The sequence below is a fragment of the Mauremys reevesii genome, linkage group 1 (assembly GCF_016161935.1).
Source record: "Mauremys reevesii isolate NIE-2019 linkage group 1, ASM1616193v1, whole genome shotgun sequence".
NCBI classification, from domain to species: Eukaryota; Metazoa; Chordata; order Testudines; family Geoemydidae; genus Mauremys; species Mauremys reevesii.
In genome coordinates this window covers 197,013,125-197,038,415 of record NC_052623.1, presented here as the reverse complement: position 1 = coordinate 197,038,415, position 25,291 = coordinate 197,013,125, and the positions used below count along the sequence as shown (strand labels likewise).

Here is a 25,291-nt window from a genome sequence, read left to right as displayed (position 1 = left end):
AATGTATGTACATGTGATCTAATGGGCACCAGGCACCTTAAAATGATTCCTCTAACTTTTAGGAAGCAGCATCAAACCTCCCAGGACCTGTTGGGAAAGGGAAGCATGCTCCTGTGGCCTGAAAGAGGGCTGTAAAGCTGCTGTGCTTGCAGCAGTTATACTAGCAATTACATTAGAACAATCTCCCTGCCAAGAAAGGAATAGGCCATGAAAAACAAAACAAACAGACCCATAACACAATGAAGTGTTTGCAACAGCTAGAAAGTTTTATTCATGGAACAGAAAAGATTACCCAGCAATGGAAGTTAGGCCAAAACGTGCACCAATTGAAGTGATGTGCTCTGTAAACCTGGGAGAGCATTTGCCCTTGAAGTACCTACCAAACATGGGGTAGGTAGACAAATTTGTCCTGTAACAAGGGTTGAACAGCTGGAAAATATATTCTATCTTCCCTAAGAATAAGAGCGTGAATGCTTTCTGGTGCCTCTGATAGGTTATTGCATCTATACTGGCCTCACTGACACGTTATTTTTTTTGTGCTTTAGAGTATATGGACCCTTATTACATCACATTATCATGAGGAAATTGTCATTTGTAAGACTGGGAATGATGAAATTGCAACACCAAGTTTATATTTAGTAGTGCTGTCAATTAATCGCAGTTAACTCACATGATTAAACACAAAACAATTAATCATGATTAATCGCAGTTTTAATCGCACTGTTAAACAATAGAATACCAATTGAAATTTATTAATTTTTTGGATGTTTTTCTATATATTCAAATATATGGATTCCAATTACGACACAGAATACAAAGTGTACACTGCTAACTTAACATTATTTTTTATTACAAATATTTGCACTGTAAAAATGATAGACATTTTTCAGTTCACCTCCTACAAGTACTGAATTGCAATCTCTTTATCGTGAAAATGCAACTTATAAATGTAGATTTTTTTTTGTTACATAACTGCATTAAAAAACAAAACAATGCAAAAATTTAACGCCTACAAGTCCACTCAGTCCTATTTCTGGTTCTGCCAATTGCTAAGACAAACAAGTTTGTTTACATTTACAGGAGATAATGCTGCCTACTTCTTATTTACAATGTCACCTGAAAGTGAAAACAGGCATTCGCATGACACTTTTGTAGCTGGTATTTACATGACAGATATGCTAAACATTCGTATATCCCTTCATGCTTCAGCCACCATTCCAGAGGACATGCTTCCATGCTGATGACGCATGTTAAAAAAATAATGCGCTAATTACATTTGTGACTGAACTCCTTGGGGGAGAATTGTATGTCTCCTGCTCTGTGTTACCTGCATTCTGCCATATATTTCATGTTATAGCAGTTTTCAGATGATGACCCAGCACGTGTTGTTCATTTTAAGAACACTTCCACTGCAGATTTCACAAAATGCAAAGAAGTTACCAATGTGAGATTTCTAAAGATAGCTACAGCACTTGACTCAAGGTTTAAGAATCTGAAGTACCTTTCAAAATCTGAGAGTGACGATGTGTGGAGCATGCTTTCAGAAGTCTTAAAAGAGCAACACTCCATGCAGAATCTACAGAACCCAAACCACCAAATAAGAAAATCAACCTTCTGCTGGTGGCATCTGACTCAGATGATGAAAATGAACATGCATCAGTCCAGACTGCTTTGGATTGTTATCGAGCAGAAACTATTATCAGCATGAATGCATGTCCTCTGGCATGGTGGATGAAGCATGAAGGGACATGAATCTTTAGCACATCTGGCACGTAAATATCTTGTGATGCCAGCTACAACAGTACCATGAGAACAGCTGCTCTCACTTTCAGGTGACATTGTAAACAAGAAGCAGGCAGCATTATCTCCTCCAAATGTAAATAAACTTGTTTGTCTGAGTGATTGGCTGAACAAGAAATAGACTTGTGGATTTTTAGGCTCTAAAGTTTTACATTTTTGAACGCAGTTTTTTTGTACATAATTCCACATTTGTAAATTCAACTTTCATGATTAAAAGATTGCACTATAGCATTTGTATTAGGTGAATTGAAAAATATGCAAATATTTGTAATAAAAAATAAATATAAAGTGAGCACCGTACACTTCATATTCTGTGCTGTAATTGGAATCAACTTATTTGAAAATGTAGAAAACATCCAAAAATATTTAAATAAATGGTATTGTTATTGCTTAACAATGCAATTCATTTTTTTAATCGCGTGATTAATTGCGATTAAAAAAATTAATCACTTGACAGCCCTAAATTTAGTAAAATATAATCTATTATACTTTATAAAAAACTGCCAAATCCAATAATGTATAAAAATTTATTAAGCAATTAAGATTTATGATGAAGTAAATTGAAAATTAAACATTAAAACCTCAAATCTGATAGTACAGCCACATTACAAAGTCATAATACATTATACTGCATTTGGACCTTCCAGACCAGTGTTTCCAGTAGCTTAATAATGTGCATATAAAAAGCAGGAGTGCACAGGAGAGGCTAGGAATTCTGGTGGAATACAAAGCCAATGTACATTATTATTAGCATATTAAAATCCATGTCTATAAGCAAACAGAAAGAAATGCAAATCACAAATCTATTATGACAAACACTACTAAATATAAAAGTTTAACAAATAAGTCAGCCCAAAGAAGGAATCTTGATTCCCTCCAGTGGACTTCTGGGGCCAAATGAATTACTCCTCATTAAGGAAAGGTGCCCTGCCCACGTTGGCTGAAGGCGAAGCTGGTCTCCAAGGAGTTATTTTGGATGAGAGGGAACGTACATAGCAGGACTAACTATATACTAGAGCACTATTCCTCAGCTCTCTCCCTATCAAAAAATGCAATTTTCAGATTGCAATGGTTGATTAAAATGTCTTTGATGTCTTTACAAATTTATAAAATAATATTTTCTCTGTAGCCTTTCAGAAATGCTCCTTCCGTATCTTTAGTGATGAAGTCTTCCAAAAGAACACCTGAGCTTTTCTCTTTCCCGTCATTGTAGCTGAGTTTTCTGGATACCCTGGAAAAGAATTTTAGATCATAAGTTACTGGTAATTAAAAAGCATCCATACTGACTGAATCTCCAAAGAAGAGAATAGAAGCTTAACACCAAAGCAAAGAATCTAGTCACCTTAAAATATTAATGGCAAAATGCAATAGGCCTAATACAGGAATTTCCACATCCACCCAACTGCCGAAAATCCCTTATTTTTTCATTGTATTAATGCCTAAATAATATGAATAAATTAAATTTAGGTTAAAAGCTTTAAAAACAATCTACTACATGTGTACAAACATAAACGTAAATTAAAGTTTTGCTCCACTGAAGCAAATACACCTATACAGAATTCATCTACAGCTCCATTTTTCATTTTCCCCCTCAGGAATTGAAGGATTGGCAGCTTGTTATTTAAATTTGTTGTAAAAGAATCCACTCTGTGATCACACCCTCAAATGGTCCATCGCAATACAGTCTGAGCCAACAATTCATAACTGATCTATAATAAATCTGTTAGTTATTGATCTTTCCTTCTCTGAAGTTGATCTTTTATAATTAGCTTCTTGCTAGAGGTTGCCAAATCCAACGTCATTACAGACACAAGAGGACTTAGCTGGTTCTTCTCCAGCTGTTGATTAGAACATACAGCAGCTTCGCTATCTACTTGACTATGATTTCTGAAGACTTCGAAACCACTCAGGACAAGTTCCATTTCCAGGATGTTTACTGCAGTCATCTCTTGGACCTCTAAAGCTATTATAGCACTGGCCTGAGGAAACTATCCAGCTGAGTCTTAATTCAGGTTACACAAATGTATAGTCACTGATTTGCAATTAAGGAACACATTTTCTATTCCAGATAAGTTAGCAATCGAACACTCACTAATGCTTTTCACATGAAGCCTGTTACTTGTATACACGGAAAAAAAAGAAAAAGTTTCTGGCTCAAAACAACTTGCCCATATCATAGGGAGAGGTTTCCATTTATAATAGAGGGAAGAAAAAAGCATGAATTAAGGAACTGAGTAAAGATGTAATAAAAAATATTTACGTGGGCAAGCTCAAGCAAAGCTCACAGAAAGACCACCTATCCATTAACTTGCTCAAGATCATCCACTAAATCAACTATCTTTTAATCTCATATATAAATGAAAGGCCTTAACCAGAGAGAAATTCCATACTTTAATTAAAAAAGAAAATGAAAAACAGCAAACAGTTAAGCAGGAGTGGAAATGAAACTGCAGAAACACACACACACACACAACCAGCCTACTACATTTTCTGTATACATCATGTGTTAGAGAAATTGTTTTTGAAAATATAGTTTTGTAATTTTTTAAAAGGTTACTACTGTATTGTGTATTCTGTTGCCTATAAAGCTGGATTAGTTATGAGTCTACAAGAACAAGACTCTGAGGGAGCTGAAGTTTCAGAAATCTGTTACCTTAATATTTTCTAAACAAAAATCACAAATTAAAAATATTTGCCCACTGGAAAGCTGGAAGTCTCCCACTTCCAGTGGTAGATAATATTGTACCTGTTTCTAACTTTAGTATGCCACATGATATCAAAACCTGAACCTGTCAATGTACTAAAGTTATTAATCCTGGGTCTCGGAAAAGTAATAGGATTTAGGGAAGGACAAGTGATGGGAAGAGAAGCAAATTCTGTGGTACGTTTAAAAATACTTGCGGATGTTAAGTCAATCTGCAGATTGGAACGCTAGTGCTCTTTCAATATAAGGATAAGGCAGACGAGATGTCTGTCACATTTCATACTTTATCGTATATTCCATACATGTGCACATATATTTAAATAAGGTATTCCTGTATCATGTATACATACCAACTACAGTAGGGGTCTGCAATCTTTCAGAAGTGGTGTGCAGAGTCTTCATTTATTCACTCTGATTTAAAGTTTTGCGTGCCAGTAATACATTTTAACATTTTTAGAAGGTCTCTCTCTAAATAAATTATTGTTGTATGTAAAGTAAATAAGGTTTTTAAAATGTTTAAGAAGCTTCATTTAAAATTAAATTAAAATGCAGAGCCCCCCAGATGGGTGGCCAGGACCCAGGCAGTGACAGTGTCACTGAAAATCAGCTTGCGTGCCGCCTTTGGCATGTGTGCCATAGGTTGCCTACCCCTGAACTACAGCCTTTAAATCTTAATGTAAAGAAGTCCTATGATACAATATATTACAAAAAGTCAGTGACCGATGGATCCTAAAATATAGGTTATACAAAGAGTAATGTAGTGTTATCAATTCAGTGATTAACTGCAGTCATTTTTTATCATAAGTCCATAACCTATATATAGGCCCCCCACTTCCCCAAACCACCACATAAAGAAAATAAAAAATAAGGAGCACAGCACATTTGTAAACCTTTTCTTTAAAAACAAACAAACAAACAACAACAAAAAACTTATTTTGCTGCTATTTTGTAACTACTGAAAAGTCACTTGCCTTTGTTAATATTTTTGTGCACTTCTGGATAAGCCATTACTTTGCAATGTTCTAGGCATACTTGCATAGACATTTGAAATCCTGGATTCTGGTAATAAAAATAATGGGGTCATAAGGTTAAGCATCACATTGAGCACCCTATCCAGTACAGTATGTTAAAATATTGGACTACTCTGACCTTAGGAGCAAGCTCATAGTAGCAGTTCTAAGTATTAAAAGAAAGCAGCAGCTTACTTCCATCTGCAAAGTATAATGAACATTCTTTGCGTAAAAGCCTCTGGCCAAATTTAATTTCAAATACAATTTGTACTTTATAACAGTAAACATACTTAAATGTAAAACTAATTTCCTTTAAAGACCTTATAATTTATCAGCATTAGAAAAGGATGGAAATATCTTGCAATTAGGTTTAGGATCACAAAAAGGCATTGCAGGGAGTTGCGAACATCAGTTAAGAGAAATAATACCAAGGGATATAAGAGGTTAACAACTCAGAGCAAACAATAAAATGAGACTCATCTTGTAAAAATGTGACCTAAAGAAATACTGTTAACATGAAAAAAAACCTTATTTCTGAAGAATTTGTACCTACTACACTTACCAGAAACACAGATTATTAAAACTAAGGCATTAACAAAAAAGTATATTTTTTTCCAGTCTAACTACGTGCATTTGAGATTGTTTTATGCAGTTTGTCACCATTTCCCCTGCATATTGAGTTAGTTCTTCCCTTGCTGAAAAGATCCTAGTGTAACAGAAAAACATTTTAAAAATAAGTTAAATTTGACAGTGTCCATTCATATATCTAGGGAAAATAATTCAGAACACAAATGTTCAATGGGAGTGAGAAACTTCTCAAACAGAAATGCTGAAACTGATGGCAGCAGACAAATTAGATATACTTTTGCAATGCTACCTTGTAGGGAAAAAAGCTAGTGCAATTTGCTTACATAGAAACATCATATCAGAGTAGAAACAGTCCCTCTTCCATATCGCTTGTATGTCATCAGACATGGAATACTGCATTCAATTCTGGGTCTCATTATTAGAGCCCTGTGCAAATGCAAAATTTGGATTTGCATTTATCTGCAAAAATGGTTCATGTATACAGATATTAAGCAGGTATCTGCAGATTTACAGGGCTCTACTCATTACTGGACCTATACTAACTGGACAGAACTTAGGGAAAAGCAACAAGAAATGACATGGGGGGGCCACTGTGATTGATTTATAAAGAATGATTAAGACAGTTCAATACTTATAGTTTGGCAGTGACTGTTTAATCAGGTATGAACTGGGACATAGTAGTGGGCTACAAAATATTTAAGTAGTATAAACATACCACAGATACAGGGGAGTATCTATAATAAAGGCATTATATAATAAAAATGTCAACATTTTGGTTAAATATCAAAGAGGAAACAACCTTCCTGACAGCAAAAGCTATTTAGATTGAAGAATCTTGACTCAACAGAGGTGGTCAAAGCTCCATCACCTGGATCATGCAAGGACTAACTGTGCAAAACAGGAAGTGCATAAAAGGAAATAAAACTCTGAAGTGGAATGGAGATGGGCTAGATAACCTCATAGGAACGTTTCCTCTCTACTTTCTGTAAACGTATCCGATATTGTCACTTAACAAGCAGATCAGGGCAACAACTTTAAAGAAAAGAAAGTCAAGTTTGTTTACATACTATTTTCCACTTTTCTTCTGACAAAATTATTCATCCCTATATATCAGGGGTGTCCTCCTTTGGGAACCCCAGAATGGACATTTCATGAGACAATATCATATCCTCCTTGGAGAGGATATTTATGTAAACAACTAGTTCAGAGATCACAGAAGGTAGATCAGAGTAACTGAAAAGTTATCACTAGGAGATTCCAGGGATGTAAGGCAAGGATGACAAGAGAGACAAGGGATATCAGAGGAAAATGACACTTCCTTTGAGACCAGAAGCTGGATCTCTGTCAATCTATTCTGTCAAAGGGTAACCTCTGGAAAGAGATGTGGTCCCCAAAAGTGTGAAATTTTACTACTCTAATTATGCTGATGATACCAATCTAGGTTAGCTGTTGTACAGATTTAGCCCGGATCTACAACTAGGAGAGCTTTGCTGGTGTAAGTGTACCACAATGGCAATACACGCCTAGTGCAGACTCAGTTTATAATGGCAAAACCAAGCTTTTGCCAATATAGCTAATACATTATGGATAACCTGAAAAATTTTGCTTGACTAAATACTGTTGTAAGAGAGCAAGCAAGACTCTGACCAGAAAATTCTTTCCCCTTACAATGACTTCTTTAAAAATCTTAAGGGCTTTCCTCTGCCCCTGCTGATGTGTATAAGGGTCTTTTCATCAAGGGAAAAGGCCAGTGTTTGGGTCTGCCCATTTCCCACTTGTCTCCTGCTTCTGTTACACTACTGACTGCATGCCAGCTTCAGCAGCAGCAGCACTGAAGCAAGACCTCCCAACCTCTACCTCTAGAGGAGTCCCAAAGAGTGAAAAATCCCTCTCCTGGCTCCCACTACTCCCTTGTCTACACTATAGTTTGGGGAAGGAAGAACAATCTTCCTGTCCCCACCCCCAGCCACATACAAAATGGTCTGTGGAGGGAAGAAGGACGTCCCTCTGGCTGTCCCTTTTTGCCTCTTGCCTACACAGGGCTCCCAGGAAAAGGGTACACTCTCCTGGCACCAAACTTAGAAACAGCAGAAGCTCTTCTCTTGTGTTCCTGGTAAAAAGTAAATGCCCCCTTCCAGGCACAAAGGAGAGGCATACATGCTCCCCCCAAGAGCAATGCAAAAGTGATGACATGCTAATGACAACTCATCATTAACAGAATCATGAAAAGTGAATAAATACAGTGCTGTCAAAATGCACAAAGTAAAAAAAAGCCGAGGAAACAGAAAAAAATCCTGAATCACTTTCAGGTTCTTATGTACTTCTTGCAATAAGAGGATGTATAACACCTCCATAGAGTAATGAGATTTTTCAAGTTGACAGTGTCCCCATAAGCTTCAGCCTGGAGATTTTATGGCCAATTTAAATGGACCTGAAAGTAATGTATTACATTGGAAATATTGACAACTTTAACTATGAGAACTACTGAAGCTGGTGCTTTTGTATCTGAAGTAGCTTATTTTAAATCTCAAGCTTCAGATTTACAATTCTCAGCAACTCTTTATGATGGTAACTACAAAGATTAGGAATTTTATAGGACCCGGGAGTTTGTGCCTATCTAATCTCATACTAGTTTAATTTTTCAAATTCAGTACTTGAGCAAATCCTCTTGTTGACTCGGTGGCAGCACTTTAATTTAGTTTAACAAGTCCTCCTAAGACAGATCTACACTTACAATGCTGCAACAGTGCAGCTACACCACTTAAGCGAAGACACACCTATGCTGTTGGGAGAGCTTCTCCCATCGCCGTAATTAATCCACCTCCGCAAGAGACAGTGTCTATGTCAACGGGAGAGGCTCTCTGCCGACATAGATGGTCTATACTGAAGATTAGGTTGGTATAACTATGTCATCCAGGAGTGTTGATGTTCACACGCCTGAGAGACAGTTCTACCAGACAGTCTGCAGTGTAGACCTGACCTAGGCCATATTTGTAATCTTGTTACTATGTAACTACCAGTTTTGTAGAGCTGGAAGCAGGAACTCTGCAAGAGTGGGAGTAAAAAACTTTTAGTTCTTGAAAACATGATTAACTAATCAGCGACTTCCCTATTACACATTAACTGATATTAGCTATGTATGATATTAGCAATACAGCAGAGAAGGGGAGCAGGAAAACCAGTATTTATTAAATGAAGCCTTAAGAAGAAAATTCTGATCTTATCCAAAGAAAAAAAAGTAAAATACTCCAACAACTCTCAAGTTGTGGTCCAGGATGCCCTTCTTGGAGATCTCCAGAAAGGAACATTTTGAGAGATATTGTTTGGAGAAGAATGGGAGTCCCTTAGGAAGAGGTCTGCAGAATTAATGAGTTGGAGATCTCCTGGCTTCCGCTTAAGAAAAGCCCTCCTAATTGATAAAGTAATTCATAATGCCTTTTGAAACTTACCTTGCACAAAAGTACTTGGACTAACCGGATAAGTGTGATTTGAAGATGTATGAAACCCAGAATCCTGAAAATGAAGCACTGAGAAATTAAATCAAAGTAGACACTTACAAGTGTGTTACAGTTAACAGCCTGGGTCAGAACAAGGAAATGGGAATCCTGCACTAAGGGCCTGATTTAAAACCCACTGAAGTTAATAGGAGTTTAATGATTCTAGGCCATTCCTCAGTTTCCCTGCCTGCCTCTCACACGGGGCTGTGAAGATGATTTAACAATGCTCATAGTTTGACATTTTATTCCTTTTAAACTCAATTGCAATGAAATAAGAATAAACTAATACTTTTGTTGACTATTTTTAGGGGCCTTATTTCCTAAAATGGGGAAATGGGATTAGGGGGCACATGAGCTTAGTAACACTTCAAGCATTTCAACCATACTGGTCAAAAAACGGAAGCAGAAATTTTAGATTGACTTAAAGCTTCTCTTGGACTAAATCAATCTTTTTCAAAATGACTGTAGTACAAGCTATAATTTTTACAGTTCTGCACATTATCAACCAACAATAGTATAGTAAAAGTGTCCTTACAAAGTTTTCAGATGCCTGACTTTGACAATTAGGGATATCAAATATGCCAGGAACAATCCCATCCATCACACTTGAGAAATCCAGGCCAGATGTCTGAGGATTAATATTTTTTCTATGAGTAGACTGATTACTAGCTCTAGGAAAAAAATCTTCAGGTATATTTTTCAGTCTCTTTACAGGTGAAGACAAAAGATCTTCATTATGCAAATCTGCTACTCTTTTAATTCTGGTAACTGAAGGTAAAGTTCGTATGGGTGAGTTAATTAAAGCATTTACAGTTTCTGACATCTGTATGCCTTCATATTTCCTTAAGTTCGAAGCTCTCAGAAATGTGGGCAGTTTTGGAAAGCCTTCGGAACACAATCTCTGATAAACCTCGTCAAATGCACTATCATAGTTTTTATGAGACTTTACAGAATTACAGAAGTAGGACTTGATTAGTCTTTCTTTTTCTTTAGGGTTTGAAGGAGGCTTTCTAATCTTAAGAGGTTTCTGAAGTTCTTTGGGGCACAGCTTCTGGTAAAGTTTTTCAAATTCATCTTCAGATTTCTGGCAAGTCTTGACTGGACTTTGATTCACAGGAAGTGAGGAAAAAGAATGACTGCGCTGCAGTGAAATACCTCCCCTGAAAGTTTTTATTTCAGGATTTCTGATTGATGCATTTGATGTTCTTACTAGAGAATAGCTGTTAAGTGGTGGAAAGGTATTAGCATCACCATTCAAGTTGCAAGTGGACAAATGGAACCCTGATGTACCATCGAAAGCCGTATTGTCAATTTTGCTGTTCTTGCTCTCTTTCACTAGACAAGGAGCTGTTGTGCAAGTTACAGAAGAGCATCCCAGAGGAAGTACTTCAGGCAGCTTCCCATTTGGGCTGCCTTTTAAGTCATGTAATGACACGGTGGTCTGAGGTGGACCCTCAGTTAGAAATGTTTCTTCTGTTCTAGCAGTAACATTTGGAAAAACAGACTCTGAGATGTTTTCGTCTATTCTTTGAATGTATGAATTATCTTCTAAATTTCCAGGCCAATCTATTTCCATTTCACTTGTATTAACATGTGGGTAAGATACCACACCAGATTCACCATTAGTCACACACTGTGTCTGACATTTGCCATTATGAAGAAGTTGGTTACTCTCATTTAAATTATTTCCAACAGGCAATTTATGATCATTACTATTTGTGTTAGGCAGCATAGGCGTCAATTTAGATGTCCTGAACCTTCTTATTCTTTCTATGGTGACATTAAGCTTTGATTTTCTAGGAGGCCATCCTCTGTGTTTGTAGTGTCTGATTATGGAATCAGCTGCTTTTTTCTGAGAGTGTTTGTTCATCAACTTGCTAAGTGTCTCCACCATTCCTGGATACAAATCTGCAAGTGTGACATTGTTCCAGGAACATTCTTCATTTGCAGACTGATACTCTTCCATGAAGCTATCATAGCCTGTTTCATTTTTTTCCAGGAAAGGTATATGTCTTGGTAGAGTTATCTTATCTGCTGAAATAAGAAAAGCAGAAACATATAGTATGAGAGACCTGGATGCAGGAGGTGCATTTCTAGATTCTGCTTTCCTTCTGAAACCATTAGCTTGGTTATGTATTAGGCCACATAAAGTTATACACAACAGTGATTAGAACCTTTCAAATAAATGTATTAATTACACAGCATAAATCTAATTTTAAATATTAGAAGGTGTACAAATATTCTTGTTGATCTTCATGTGCTGTTAATAAAGCCTTGCAAAATTCTAGATTGTTTTCTTTTTCATGAGTAAAATTTCTAGTGTTTTTCATCACGATTCCCATCAGGTTACAGGATTGCTGCTGGACAAATACATTTTATCAAAGTTTGTACAAGGCTATACTAACAGACTGAAGAAAATGGATACCAAGTGTCTTGGAGTACAAACTATTTTAAAGTTCTTCTGGGGCATAAGTGGGAGTTGTTCAAAAAGGACTTCTTGCAACAAGAATATGTACAACAGTCAGTGGTGAATGCATGTTAGTGCAAAATATTTTCATTGCCAAGACAAATAGAGCCTCTCCTCTTATCAAATCTGCAATAATGACTGGGAAGTGAATGTGATTTTCTTAGCAAGCAAAGACAAAAGTGTCATAAAATTTACTATGTTCATTTGACGACTGTAATGTTGTTTTAAAGTTATAACGAGTAACTTACTAAGTGCTCTGAAGTATTTACTGTAAAAGTAACAGATTCATAAATGGCAGCATGCCACTTCTAAGTCTTCATGAAACAAGGGGAGACTACTGATTTTGGGGTCAATTACAATCTGCATATGAGCAAATGTTTTAAATTAACAAGGTTCAATTGAATAATGAAACCTAGGGCATAGCCTTATGTAGAGTTTTTGGTTATTTTATTCCCTGAAAGAAGTACAATGATTCTCCTTCAATGCCAAGTTTTTACTCAAGACTTTTATTGTCCCACCTTTAGTAATTGAAGCCCATTAAATCCAAAAATGTGGAAGGATCAAGAGAACTTTCTATAATCCCAGGGCACTGTGTACCGAAAGGAAATGTTTTCAAAAGGCACAAAAGGCAATTAGGAGACCACTAACCACTATGTCTTAAATGCTAGAGAACAGAATGCTTGATATGTCTGATAGCAACTATTAGGATGTGAAAACAACATGGAAGAAGTAAACCCTTCTGCAAAAGAGCACCAGACTTCAATGCAAGTTTTTCCCTATCTAAAGACTGCAAAAATCAGGCCCATTATCTTCATGCTGCTCCTGCACAAGCAGTTACTGCCAAATACAAGACACCATGAGACTGCGTTGTGCTACCAGCTAAACCAAAGCAAGCACAACAACATGCAATAACTTGACCATGCTTAAATTCTTTATTACGGTGGGTTTTTAAATATATCTTTTTCTCTGACTATTTTAGAATAGCCGAGTCATTTATAAGAGATAATTCCTTTTTTAAAATTGTTTAAAATGTGCCTGTGGCAAAACATTAACAATGGGCCTATATACCGCCTCAAGAATTCATACTGTACACTTTTCTGCATTTTCAATAAATATGTTAAATAACTACAGTCCAGTGTCATACTCACCAACTGGAGATTTAGTCATACCCATCAAGTCTTGCCATGGATATGTTATGTGAAGACGCTTTGGTTTTTCTCCAGGTGCAACCTAAAAAACCCACACAACTTATTTAGTAATTTATGACAGGTTTCAGAGTAGCAGCCATGTTAGTCTGTATCCGCAAAAAGAACAGGAGTACTTGTGGCACCTTAGAGACTAACACATTTATTTCAGCATAAGCTTATGCTGAAATAAATGTGTTAGTCTCTAAGGTGCCACAAGTACTCCTGTTCTTTTTTAGTAATTTATGTTTATATTACAGTAGCACTCAGGCCCCATTCAGGATTGTGGTCCCATTGTGCTAGGCACTGCACAAAAGACATGAACCATACCCTGAAGAGCTCAACAAAACAGGGAGGAAAAAGTTCTATTTAAGATTTGCTTTTGCTTCAATCACAGTTGCAGTAGGTTTTATTAGACAAGCAACAGATAAAAACTTGAGAAAAAGGGTATTTGGAAAAATATTCAAAATCTTACACGGCATTTATAATTTCTAAATTAAGCATCAAGTTTGCATTTCTTTCCTAAATATTTAAATTTACTCCCATTAATAAAACAAGGAGCACATATCTGAACACTCTAGGCACCTCTGACAAATAGAATAAAGAAAAAAAAAAAGCAGCCCCATAACATAAAACACTACTACATAACCAGACAGCTTCCCACTTCTTCCAATTTCTTATTTTCCATGAACATCAAGCCCAAAAATATTTGCTTCTTGAGAAAGTCTATTAAGATGCATAAGTAGCCTTTAGCATGACAGGCAAATAATGTATAATGGGAAAGAGTAGTTAAATGATGTTTGTTCAGTTTCTTTGAATCATCCCACAATGTTTCAAAGCTAACAGGGCAATGCTTTCCACTATGGGCAAAAGCCAGTGCTCCCTACTCCACCAGAAAAAGCAATACAAATTCAAGTGACAGGCAGCAAAGAAAAGTATTTTGGTGGTCTTTGTGATGCAATTCTAATAGTCCACTACTATTGCAGACTGCTGACTGTAACTTATGTTGAAAGAAAAAAAATCAGGGATACTGAAGACAATATTTGAGAGTCTGAAGGAATGTTACATGAACAAGCTAGTTCAGTGATGAATGTAGCTGACATATACTGAGACTGTGCCTCTGTTCAGCAGCCAAAAAGAGGGCTTAATAAATCAAGATAGCTAATTCTAGGGACATATCACTGGTCTCCAACCCAATAAGAAGAAAACAAATTTGAATATGACACTTACTGGTATATGGACTCAAGTTTTTTTTAAACTGATGAACAATTCAAATTTTTATAAGTGAATAAGATGTTCCATCTTCAAGAAACTCACCCTATTTTTCACTATGAAGTTCTCACAGACTTGGATTGCACCTAGCCAAGGCACACCAAGCAACAGTTTGGCTAGTAGTTTAAAGATACACCGCTACCTCGATATAACGCCACCCGATAAACATGAGTTTGGATATAACGTGGTAAAAGCAGTGCTCCGGGGTGGGATGAGATGGGGGGGCTGCGCACTCCAGTGGATCAAAGCAAGTTCAATATAACACTGTTTCACCTATAATGCGGTAAGATTGTTTTGGCTCCTAAGGACAGCATTATATCGAGGTAGAGGTGTACCAGTTTTAAGTAAAGAGCAACAAAGAGTCCTGTGGTACCTTATAGACTAACAGATGTATTGGAGCATGAGCTTTCGTGGGCGAATACCCACTTCGTCAGACGCATGTTTTAAGTAGTGAATTAATTCTAACAAACCAAGCAGATGTATTACCATAATCCATTTAGGGATATTTCTTTCATCATCTTGTACTATCACATCCACACGAACTCTGACTTTCTCTCTCATTTCCAGCTCAGAAGGGTTTACAAGTAGAATGTCCTCCTTTTATTCACAGAAACAAAAACATGTCAAATGCAACATCCACAACAAAAAATGTTTACACAACAACAAGTTAGTAATAGAAAACTTCACAAAACACAATACACATTTAAATCATAGGGATTTCAAACTTGAAGAAAAACAAATTAAAGATTGGTTAAAACAGAACACTATAAATACTGACCAATAAAGACATGCCCAATCAGCTCATTGCATTCAAGTAAATGATGTTTATACTGCAAGCAAGACAGAGCAGTATAAAGTGTTCAGTAACTATAATCTAACTTTTCAATTATATATATTCTCTGTTTTACGGAAAAAAATGAAACTGTGTTCACATTAGATGCATATATAAATAGCTATAGGAAACAAGAAATTCACAGTCACTCCCTAAGTCCTCACAAGTACACATGGTTCCGAAGAGGTGAATAGCCTGACTAGAAGCCAATACCACTCCATCTACTTTCCAGCTGAAGAATTCCAGCAGACTTTCTTCACCTTTAATTTATTTATTTTTAAATAGGAAAAGATTGATAATGATTTATGGAAAGATACTGTCTTTCATAGCTAAACATCACTGACTAGTTGGGTGATCCTAGGCAAGTCAACCTCTGTGCCTCAGAGTGCCCATCTGTAAAAAAAGGTTAATAATACTTCAAAATATCCTGAGACAAAATTTTGTAAAGTACTGAGATCCTTGAATGCAAATAACAAAAATGCTAAATATTGTATAATAATAAATTAGATGCAAATGATAATCCATACTCCTACATAAAGGGGAAATTTGTCTCCATTCTCAACCTCTACTTAGCTCTAGACTCTCTGGCCTTCTCAGTGTTAATATGTGCCTTTACCAAAAACATAGGAATCGCCAAACTGGACTAGGTGGATCTCGTCTTTGACAGTGACCAGAAAAGTGTCAGAACCCCACAGTTGGCATGCAGAGCAATCTGCATCCCTGCATTAGGTCTTAGAATCATAGAAATGGAAGGACCTCAAGAGGTCATCTAGTCCAACCCCCTTGCACTCAAGGCAGCCCTAAGTATTATCTAGACCATCCCTGACATGTGTTTGTCCAACCTGCTCTTAAAAATCCCCAATCATGGAGATTCCACAACCTCCCTAGGCAATTTATTCCAGTGCTTAACCACCTGACAGTTAGGAAGTTTTCCTAATGTCCAACCTAAACTGCCCTTGCTGCAATTTAATCCCATTGCTTCTTGTCCTATCCTCAGAGGTTAAGAAGAACAATTTTTCTCCCTCTTCCTTGTAACAACCTTTTATGTACTTGAAAACTGTTACGTATCCTCTCAGTCTTCTCTTCTCCAGACTAAACAAACCCATTTTTTTTCAATCTTCCCTCATAGGTCATGTTTTCTAGACCTTTAATCATTTTTGTTGCTCTTCTCTGGACTTTCTCCAATTTGTCCACATCTTTCCTCGAATGTGGCGCCTAGAACTGGACACAATACTCCAGCTGAGTCCTAATCAGCACGGAGTAGAATGGAAGAATTACTTTGCGTGTCTTGCTTACAATACTCCTGCTAATACATCCCAGAATGTTTGCTTTTTTTACAACAGCGTTACACTGTTGACTCATATTTAGCTTGTGATCCACTATGATCTCCAGATCCCTTTCCACAGTACTCCTTCCTAGGCATCGTTTCCCATTTTGTATGTGTGCAACTGATTGTTCCTTCCTAAGTGGAGTACTTTGCATTTGTCTTTATTGAATTTTATCCTATTTACTTCAGACCATTTCTCCAGTTTGTCCAGATCATTTTGAATTTTAATCCTATCCTCCAAAGCACTTGCAACCCCTCCCAGTTTGGTATCATTCGCAAACTTTATAGGTGTACTCTCTATGCCATTATCTAAATCACTGATGAAGATATTGAACAGAACCGGACCCAGAACTGATCCCTGCAGGACCCCACTCTTTATGCGCTTTCAGCATGATTATGAACCACTGATGATTACTCTCTGGGAATGATTTTCCAACCAGTTATGCACCCATCTTGTAGTATCTCCATCTCAGTTGTATTTCCTTAGTTTGTTTATGAGAAGGTCATGCAAGACAGTATCAAAAGCCTTAATAAAGTCAAGATATACCACATCTACCGCTTCCCCCTATCCACAAGGCTTGTTACCCTATCAAAGAAAGCTATCAGGTTGGTTTGACACCATTTGTTCTTGACAAATCCATACTGACTGTTATTTATCTTCTAGGTGTTTGCAAATTGATTGCTTAATTATTTGCTCCATTATCTTTCCAGGTACAGGAGTTAAGATGACTGGTCTGTAATTCCCCGGGTTGTCCTTATTTCGCTTTTTATAGATGGGCACTGTATTTGCCCTTCTCCAGTTTTCTGGAATGTCTCCTGTCTGGAATGTCTTATCCTGGTTTCTAACAGTTAAAGACTGGCTTATGCATTGAGGCATATGATTTAACATGACTTCAAACGTTTCAATTTTTAAAACAACTCCAGATTGTATATGGATATCAAAACTATCTCTTTTTGATTTTGGTAAATTCTTGGCCTCAGCCTTGTGAGGGCAAGATGTTTCAGTCTAATTATGCATTGTATTGATTTTGCCACCAAATGCCATCAAATGGCCCTTTGTTCTTGTATTAAGAGACAAGAAAAACTAATTCCTGATCTATTGTTTCTTTACAATTCATTATATTTTATATACATTTATCACACCCACCCTGTCTTATTCAACTCCTTTCTAATGTGAACAATCCCCATCTGTTTAATCTCGTCAGATGAGTTTTTCATGCCCTTGATCTGAACCCTCTAATTCTGCAACATCCTTTCATTGCCAATATCTGAACCCACTAATTCTGCAATATCCTTTTAGAGACACCAGTGACCGGTACTGCATACAATATTTCAGATGAGGACACCATTTATTTATATTCTCCATCCCACTCCTTATGTATCTTAACATCATTTGCTGTTTTGACTGCTCCTGTGCATTGACCTGAGGTCTTCACTGAGCTGTCTGACACTCCTGTCCCTTTCCTGAGTCAACAGTAAACTTCAGAAACCTGTAAAATGTTCTGAATAGTTCAATTCTCCCCCCCTCCCCTCCATCCAATGTATCAACATTGAACTTAATTTGCCATCATATTGCCCTGATATTGCTTGTTTAGGTATCTCTGAAATTCCTCACAGTCTTCTCTTCTCTGGGACTAGAAAACCTAAACAACACTTTATATGAAATGGCTTAGTTTGTATCATTCCAGATCACAAATGCACTGAAAGTGTTTAATAATATTAATCAATGCCCTTGTAAGCAGTCTCAGGTCTGAACAAGGAGGGAAAATGAATCTCCCTCCCACATCTACAGTTGGTCACTAGCAACAAAAGAGGTGTGGAAAAAAGGAGGAGAAAGTTGTATTAGTACAGTGCTTGCTTTGGCTGTGCTGTAATTGACCTGTGGATGAACAAGAATTAAGAGTTTGTGGCTGTCAGTCCAGAACTTGTCACCTACACAAAATCCACATGAAAATATTTTAGATTAAAAAATCCAACCTCTGAAAATGAATGCAAAAGGTATAAAGCAGAATTGGTTTTACCTTGAGGTTAACATTTTCAAATTTTCTTCTAATCGAAACCAAATCAGCTTCACGTTCTGTATCTGCAATTTGAAGTTAAACACTAAGTAAGTTCCAATTCATCCAAACCCAATGCAATATATTTGTATTTCTGTGAATTATTTTAAACTGACACTGTGAAGACCAAACTGGCCAACAAATTACATCTTGAAAAAATACATTTTTACAAAATCCTGAAGAAATATGTTCCTGTATTATATTTTTAATTTAAATCTCAATGAAAGTCAGTGAGACTTGGCCTCCGAAGCATCTAAGTCACTTTTGAAAAATGGCGTAACCAGAGTTCTTTGAGATGGACTACATATATCCACACTCCTGGGATGTGCTGGACAGTGTAACTCAAATTATGGAACTTTCTCACAGGAGTGACTGTTGGAGAGCTCACATGCCCCTCCACCCCACTGTCGATTCCCAAATGTTCCAAGGGCAAGACTATTAAAGGGGGCATGGTGACCTCTGCAGCCTTAATTCCCTCCACCGTTTCCTAAGTCAGTATTTCATTAGGACTCCGAAGAGGACAGGAAGGTTGGCAAGGAGCATGAATATGCAGAATCCATCTCAAACAACTCCAGTTAGAGGTAAATAAACTGTTTTTCTTCCTTCAAATGTCCTCTGCATATTCCCACTCATGGGCATTCAATACCTTATCCAGTGTTCAGGGAACATCAAACAAGTCTTCTAACCTTGCTTTCTCAGGTGGAGAGTTATGAGAAGTGCAAGAGGTTTTTTCTCATTTCCCTTCTAGGCAATGTATCTTGCAGATCCAGGAAATGATCTGACTGTGAACCTGTGTGATGCACTTGATCTAAAACCATGACAGAAGAAGCTGAGAGTACTGGAGTACTGGTGATGAGGCTATCAACAGTTCAGGAACTTTCTTTGGATCCAATGCAATCTTCTGAGCTGGGGGATCCTTAGATATACCGATTTGCAGGGTGGATAAAAATCAGTGCCTTTTTTTTAAAAATAAAAAATAAATAAATCAGATTTTTTTTGATAAAATGCTTTTTGAGGAAAAAAACCGATCTAAAGATAGTTTTAATTAAGACACATTATAGCTCAAAGATCTCTCATCATGGAATAGAGATTATAAATTCGAATTCTATAGTATTCATGTAAATGTTAAGAAAAGTTTTGTAAATGAGTTCCAATAGTTCATAGATTAGGGACCCAATCTTATGGGTTCCACAGGCATCTGTATAGATTATTTAGGTTAATCTTTCTATCTACTCACTGGGACTCAGTGCTCAGTCTAGAAGATACCATCAGAGATGCTTAGTTTTGCAGTTCTCAAACTGTGGATCTGTGTCTCCAGAGGTAATATGCTTGTTAACCGCAAAACTGTTTTTAAATAAATATTGTACTTCTGCAAATTTGTATACAGAGTCAATCCCTTACCTCTCTCTAAAAGTGAAAAGTTTCAAAAAGTTCAATGAATAAAAGATTGTTGGGGGCGGAATAGGTCTGGACAAGGAAAAGAAGTTTGGAGATAAATGTGAGAAGCGAGGGACATATAATTGTTTTGTTAAAGTATTATGTTTGGTGTTGAAGAAAAAATCCAGCATACATAACGTTGTTTTAGTTAAATAAAACAATTTAAATGTCTGTCTGGTGATGTTCTCCTCCTAATACAGCATGGCAAGAAAATCCTCCAAATATTAATGATTAACCTGTTGAATTGGAGATAGTTTGCCTCCCAATGGGCTTCATAAAAATCTGCTTTAATTACCTTTGGTAAATGAAATAACTAAACAATCATTCATTTTCTGATATAGCTGTAAAACTAATTTGAAAAGTTTTCAAAATAAATCACTAAAAAATGTATAGTGTGCACCTTCTAAAAATGAAACCTACATCTATCTTTGAGTTGTGAAATATATGTATTAAGGTTATAACAACCAACAATGCACTATTATGTAGAAAACCATGATTAAATCGAGTCTTCCTGACTAATGATTTAAATCAATTTGATTTAAATCAAATCTACCCTGCCGATCTGAAATCCTAGCTTTTGGTTTGGGATCCATTATTTTCTGATCCTGCTCTAATGGACCTGAGGAGTGTCTCTCTCTCTCTCTGTTAGTCCTGGTAACAGAAGTCTTTTTGTCCCATACTACCTTCTTTGGAACCAAGATAGTTTCCCTGTCTGCCTCTCTCACACAGGGCTGTGAAGTAAGTGCTTCAAAGTTGAATCTGATGATTTAGGAGCCAACTGCAAAGCAGTTTTGTAACTGGATCCCAGGGCTGAACCCAGTGCTTTTCGCATTGTGGTCTTCTGAGAGCCAAAACTTTCCAGCATCAATACTGGTCTTTTTGCATTATCATCAGATCCCTTTGTGGTGTCGGATCTGAGCAGCTTACCTATTAAAGCTTTTTGAAGCAATAGGGCTTAGTCTGCTGTTGCACTCCTTGCATGCTCTCAGGGTAAGTGTGCTGCAGACAAAGTATTCTGAAGAAGAATGACTCTCTCCATGACATACCAATCATCTAGTATGGATATCCGATGCCTGGAAGACTGCTAGACACTTTAAAGCCAAGTATCTTTGCCTTTGGATGCACCATGGAACCAGTAGTCAGAACCAAAGTCTCTATAAAGTTCACTAAGAACAAAACTTTCCTTAAATCACAAACTTAAGCCAAGACTAACACAACTATAAAGCAGTAAACTACACAAAGCTAAAGCACTATAATCATCTAGGTGAAGGATCTAGATTAATGGAGGTTTACATCCATCTGATGCTGCAGTTGGAAGGAAATGAGTCTGCCATGCCCCCTTTTAAAGCCTTGCTCTCAGAACATTAGAGTAGGAGGCGGCATGAATGCTTTAACAGGCCTTGCTATTAGAAGTTTCCACCATCTGAGCTACAGCAGCCATAACATCCCACGAGTAAGAATATGCTGAGCAGAGGCAGATACGGACATTTAAAAAAAACTAATGTGACTGTCTATTTAATTGTCAGAAATGTCACATCTTGAAATAGTTGTTTTCCATTGACAGATAAATGCAGAGGGGCATTTTAAGAGATATGCTACGATATGCTTATGGATAGGGCCCTATCAAAATCACAGACATGAAAAACGCATCATGGACCGTGAAATCTGGTCTCCCCCGGTGAATTCTGGTCTTTTGTGTGATTTTACTCTATATTACACAGATTTCACAGGGGAGACCAGCGTTTCTCAAATTGGGGGTCCTGACCCAAAAGGTTGTGCAGGGGGAATCACAAGGTTATTTTAGAGGGGGAGGGGGCACGGTTTTGCCACAATTACTACTGCGCTGCTGTCAGAGCTGGGTGGCTGGAAAGCGGCAGCTGGTGGCCAGGCACCCAGTTCTGACGGCAGTGCCCTGCCAGCAGCAGCAGCGCAGAAGTAAAGGTGCTAATACCACGCCATGCAACCCTTACTTCTGGGCTGCTGCCTTCAGAGCTGGGTGGCCAGAGAGTGGCGGCTGTTGACTGAGGGCCCAGCTCTGTAGGTGGCAGCTCTGCCTTCAGAACTGGGCTCCTGGTCAGCAGCTGCCGCTCTCCAGCTGCCCAGCTCTGAAGGCAGCACTGCCACCAGCAGCAGTACAGAAGTAAGGGTAGCAGTACCCTCCCTACAATAACCTCATGACCCCCTCACCACACACAACTACTTTTTGGGTCAGGACCCTACAATTACAACACTGTGAAATTTCAGATTTGAATAGCTGAAATCATGAAATGTATGATTTTTAAAAACCTATGACTGTGAAATTGACCAAAATGGACCATGAATTTGGTAGGAAACTACTTATGGAGAAGTTTCATTTTCAGTAAATAATTATACCAAAGAGATTATGTACCAACTAATCAGACTGCTTGTGATACAAGTTATACGTAGCACATTACCAACCATTACCTTACTCAAAGGCCCAAATCTTACTTTTACGGATAGAAAAAAAATCTCATCTGAAGTATACAAGTTGTGTAATGCCATTCAGAACACAGCTATTTGAAGACAACAGTATTAACACAAGTGTCATGATCAATTAATAAGTCAGTCAGGAACACAAAACATTTTCAGAAATTTGGAATGGAGACTGTGCCAACAGTTGCAGAAATCCTGGTCTCTCTTGCAGACACATTATGATGGCTCAGTTCAATGATTTCACTTGCATGTCGATTAAAATTACTCCCCATGCCTTTCTGGTACAAACCTCTTAGGCACTATGGTGATACAAACCAACCAAACCAAACCAAATAATAATAGTAAACCACTCATTTCTACTTTTCAGTACAAGCTTTCATTCTTTCTTCCCCTTTTGATTTATAGAAATGGCAGACAGAGGCAAACGAACCTATTTCAGACTTAGAGCGACAAGGTGGGTGAGGTACTATCTTTTATTGGACCAACTTCTGTTGGTGCGAGACAGACAAGCTTTTGAGCTTACACAGAGCTCTTCTTGCCTGCCATACCAGTCACTTCTGTGCTAGGGTCTAACCAAGAACATGAATATTGCACTGGTCAGCATTAGCAATGTTGCAGTCTCATATGGTCCCTAATCAATACTTCAGCTATAACATATTAAGAGTGTAAAAAGCAGACCCAGACTAAACTCATCATTTTAATTATTTTGGAAAAATAGCAACTAGCAGGACTTCCATGCATTTTAAACTAATAAATTCTACTGGCAAGTATAATAACTTTTTTGAAATCTTACCTGTGTCAGCAACTTGAATCTCTTCATAGGAGTCTATAAAGGATTTCCTAGCATGTTCCTTGAAATAAAAACACACATGAACAAAGTCACAAGAACTAGTAGCAGTTTAGCTCTAATAATCTGGACTACTCAAATTCGCTTTGTCGTTAGTTCCACTGTTACTGCTGAAAAACTCAATTCTCTTGTGAAAATGACTATGTCAAAATGGAATCTTAATCAACAAAACTGCTCCTACAGCCTATTCTTGACTCTCAGCTGAATACTCAGGTTTTTTACTACTTTTTCCTCCTTTTATTCCCTGAAAGCCAACATAACTGTGAGAGGAAGCTAGTGTGTACTTGGTTTTTTTATTTGCCTTTAAAATATATAAGTTGCCCAAAACGAATGATTAACATTCTTAAATGTTAGGGGGAGAAATTTTCAGGGGAACAATATAACAGCACAACAATGATATAGTGATGGGGATCAGATAGATTAGTTTAATAGAATAGCTAAAAGAATTTTGATTGCTGTATCTTTATTGTAGGTAATCTATGAGCCAAAAAAAAAAAAAATCCAGTTTGAGCTTCAGATTCCATGTTGAGTTTGTAGACCTGGCAATTAAGGAAAACAACATATACTTATAAACTGAGTACATTTCATCTGGTGTCATGCAGAGACAACTAATCTTCATCGCAATGTTATTCGTGGAGTAGATGCAAGAGCAGAGTCACCTAGTTTCAAAGTAGTACCGCACTTGAGGTTACTTAACTACAGAGGCTTTTTTAAGTGTTTATATGAAGGCTGCCTTGCAAAATGGTCATGGAAGTTTACCAGCTGAGAAAAAAAGTTTACTCCCTCATTCTCTATTATGAGAAGGATAATGAAAAGAACAGAGATCTTATTTTCCTGTCAATTACAGTTGTGTGCCACAGGAAAACAGAAATTTGCAAGACTCATTAACTTTACTGCAGATACTATTACATTATAGAGAGAGTCAAATGAAGTTCTCTACTTACACAAAGAAAGGGACTGGTTATCTGCAAATAATTTTCTTAACACTATATTAATATTCCCCAGAATGTAGGGGTTTGATCCTGCACTCAATGAAATAATTGGAGCCAATGGCAATAAATCACAATGTATGCAGATGAGGCCCTTAACGGTTTACTAAAAAGGTTTCAGTAGAGAAAATTTCAGAGTCAATTTTTTTAGTAACTTTTTACAATTCAATGCAAAGGATACTGATACAGACTAATAGCTTTTTCTACATATTTTCAGTTGACATCTTGCAACAAGGTTCTTAAAGGACTCTGGTAAAACAAATCTAAACACTATTTTTCTATCTAATTCAAAAATGCACTTTGGACTGAATACAACAGCAAAATGCAGACAGACAAAAAACTTTCAGGAACTTGAGACAAATAACTAGAAAAACAACGTCATTACTTAAAAGGCGCAACAAACCCATGAAGCCTGCCATACTGAATTTCAGGTACTGTTTCACATTTGATCCTGAGAAGGAGCAAGTCCCCAAAGCAACTAACCCTTAAAAAGCCTGTAGAGTTTACAACTGAAAACATAAGTAAGGTTAAAAAAACCTGTCTTCAAATTGGAAAAAAAACAATCCCCTCTGTAGGTTTCAAAGCCCACAAGAAATAGCTCTTTCACTTTAGATTAATTTAAAACAGAGGCTGGGATTCAGCGGATGTTCATATATCCACAGCACAGTAGGTAGGAGATAATCACATGATGGACAAAGATAGTTACAGAAGACATAATACATAATACAAAAGACTATTTCTATATAGCCTTTCATATAAACAACATGCATTTCTCTATAAAAATAAAAATAAAAAATACAACTGTCAATATGTGTAGTACAAGAGG

General features: G+C 37.1%; 1 protein-coding gene across 3 annotated transcripts in view; it reads right to left on the bottom strand.

Annotated features, from left to right (window-relative positions):
- Positions 1-2,313: 2,313 nt before the first annotated feature.
- LOC120395598 (Holliday junction recognition protein) overlaps positions 2,314-25,291 on the bottom strand; it is a 38,611-nt gene continuing 15,633 nt past the window's right edge. For 2 of the 3 annotated variants that reach the window (XM_039520130.1, XM_039520132.1), the window contains exons 6-13: positions 23,423-23,480; positions 18,703-18,764; positions 15,009-15,119; positions 13,215-13,296; positions 10,135-11,633; positions 9,552-9,615; positions 5,476-5,563; positions 2,314-3,031 (exon numbers count right to left, since the gene is read on the bottom strand). In XM_039520130.1, the coding sequence (XP_039376064.1) occupies positions 5,481-5,563; positions 9,552-9,615; positions 10,135-11,633; positions 13,215-13,296; positions 15,009-15,119; positions 18,703-18,764; positions 23,423-23,480 (1,959 nt within the window). In that variant the 3' untranslated portion in view covers positions 2,314-3,031; positions 5,476-5,480. The other variant, XM_039520131.1, reaches the window with a different exon arrangement.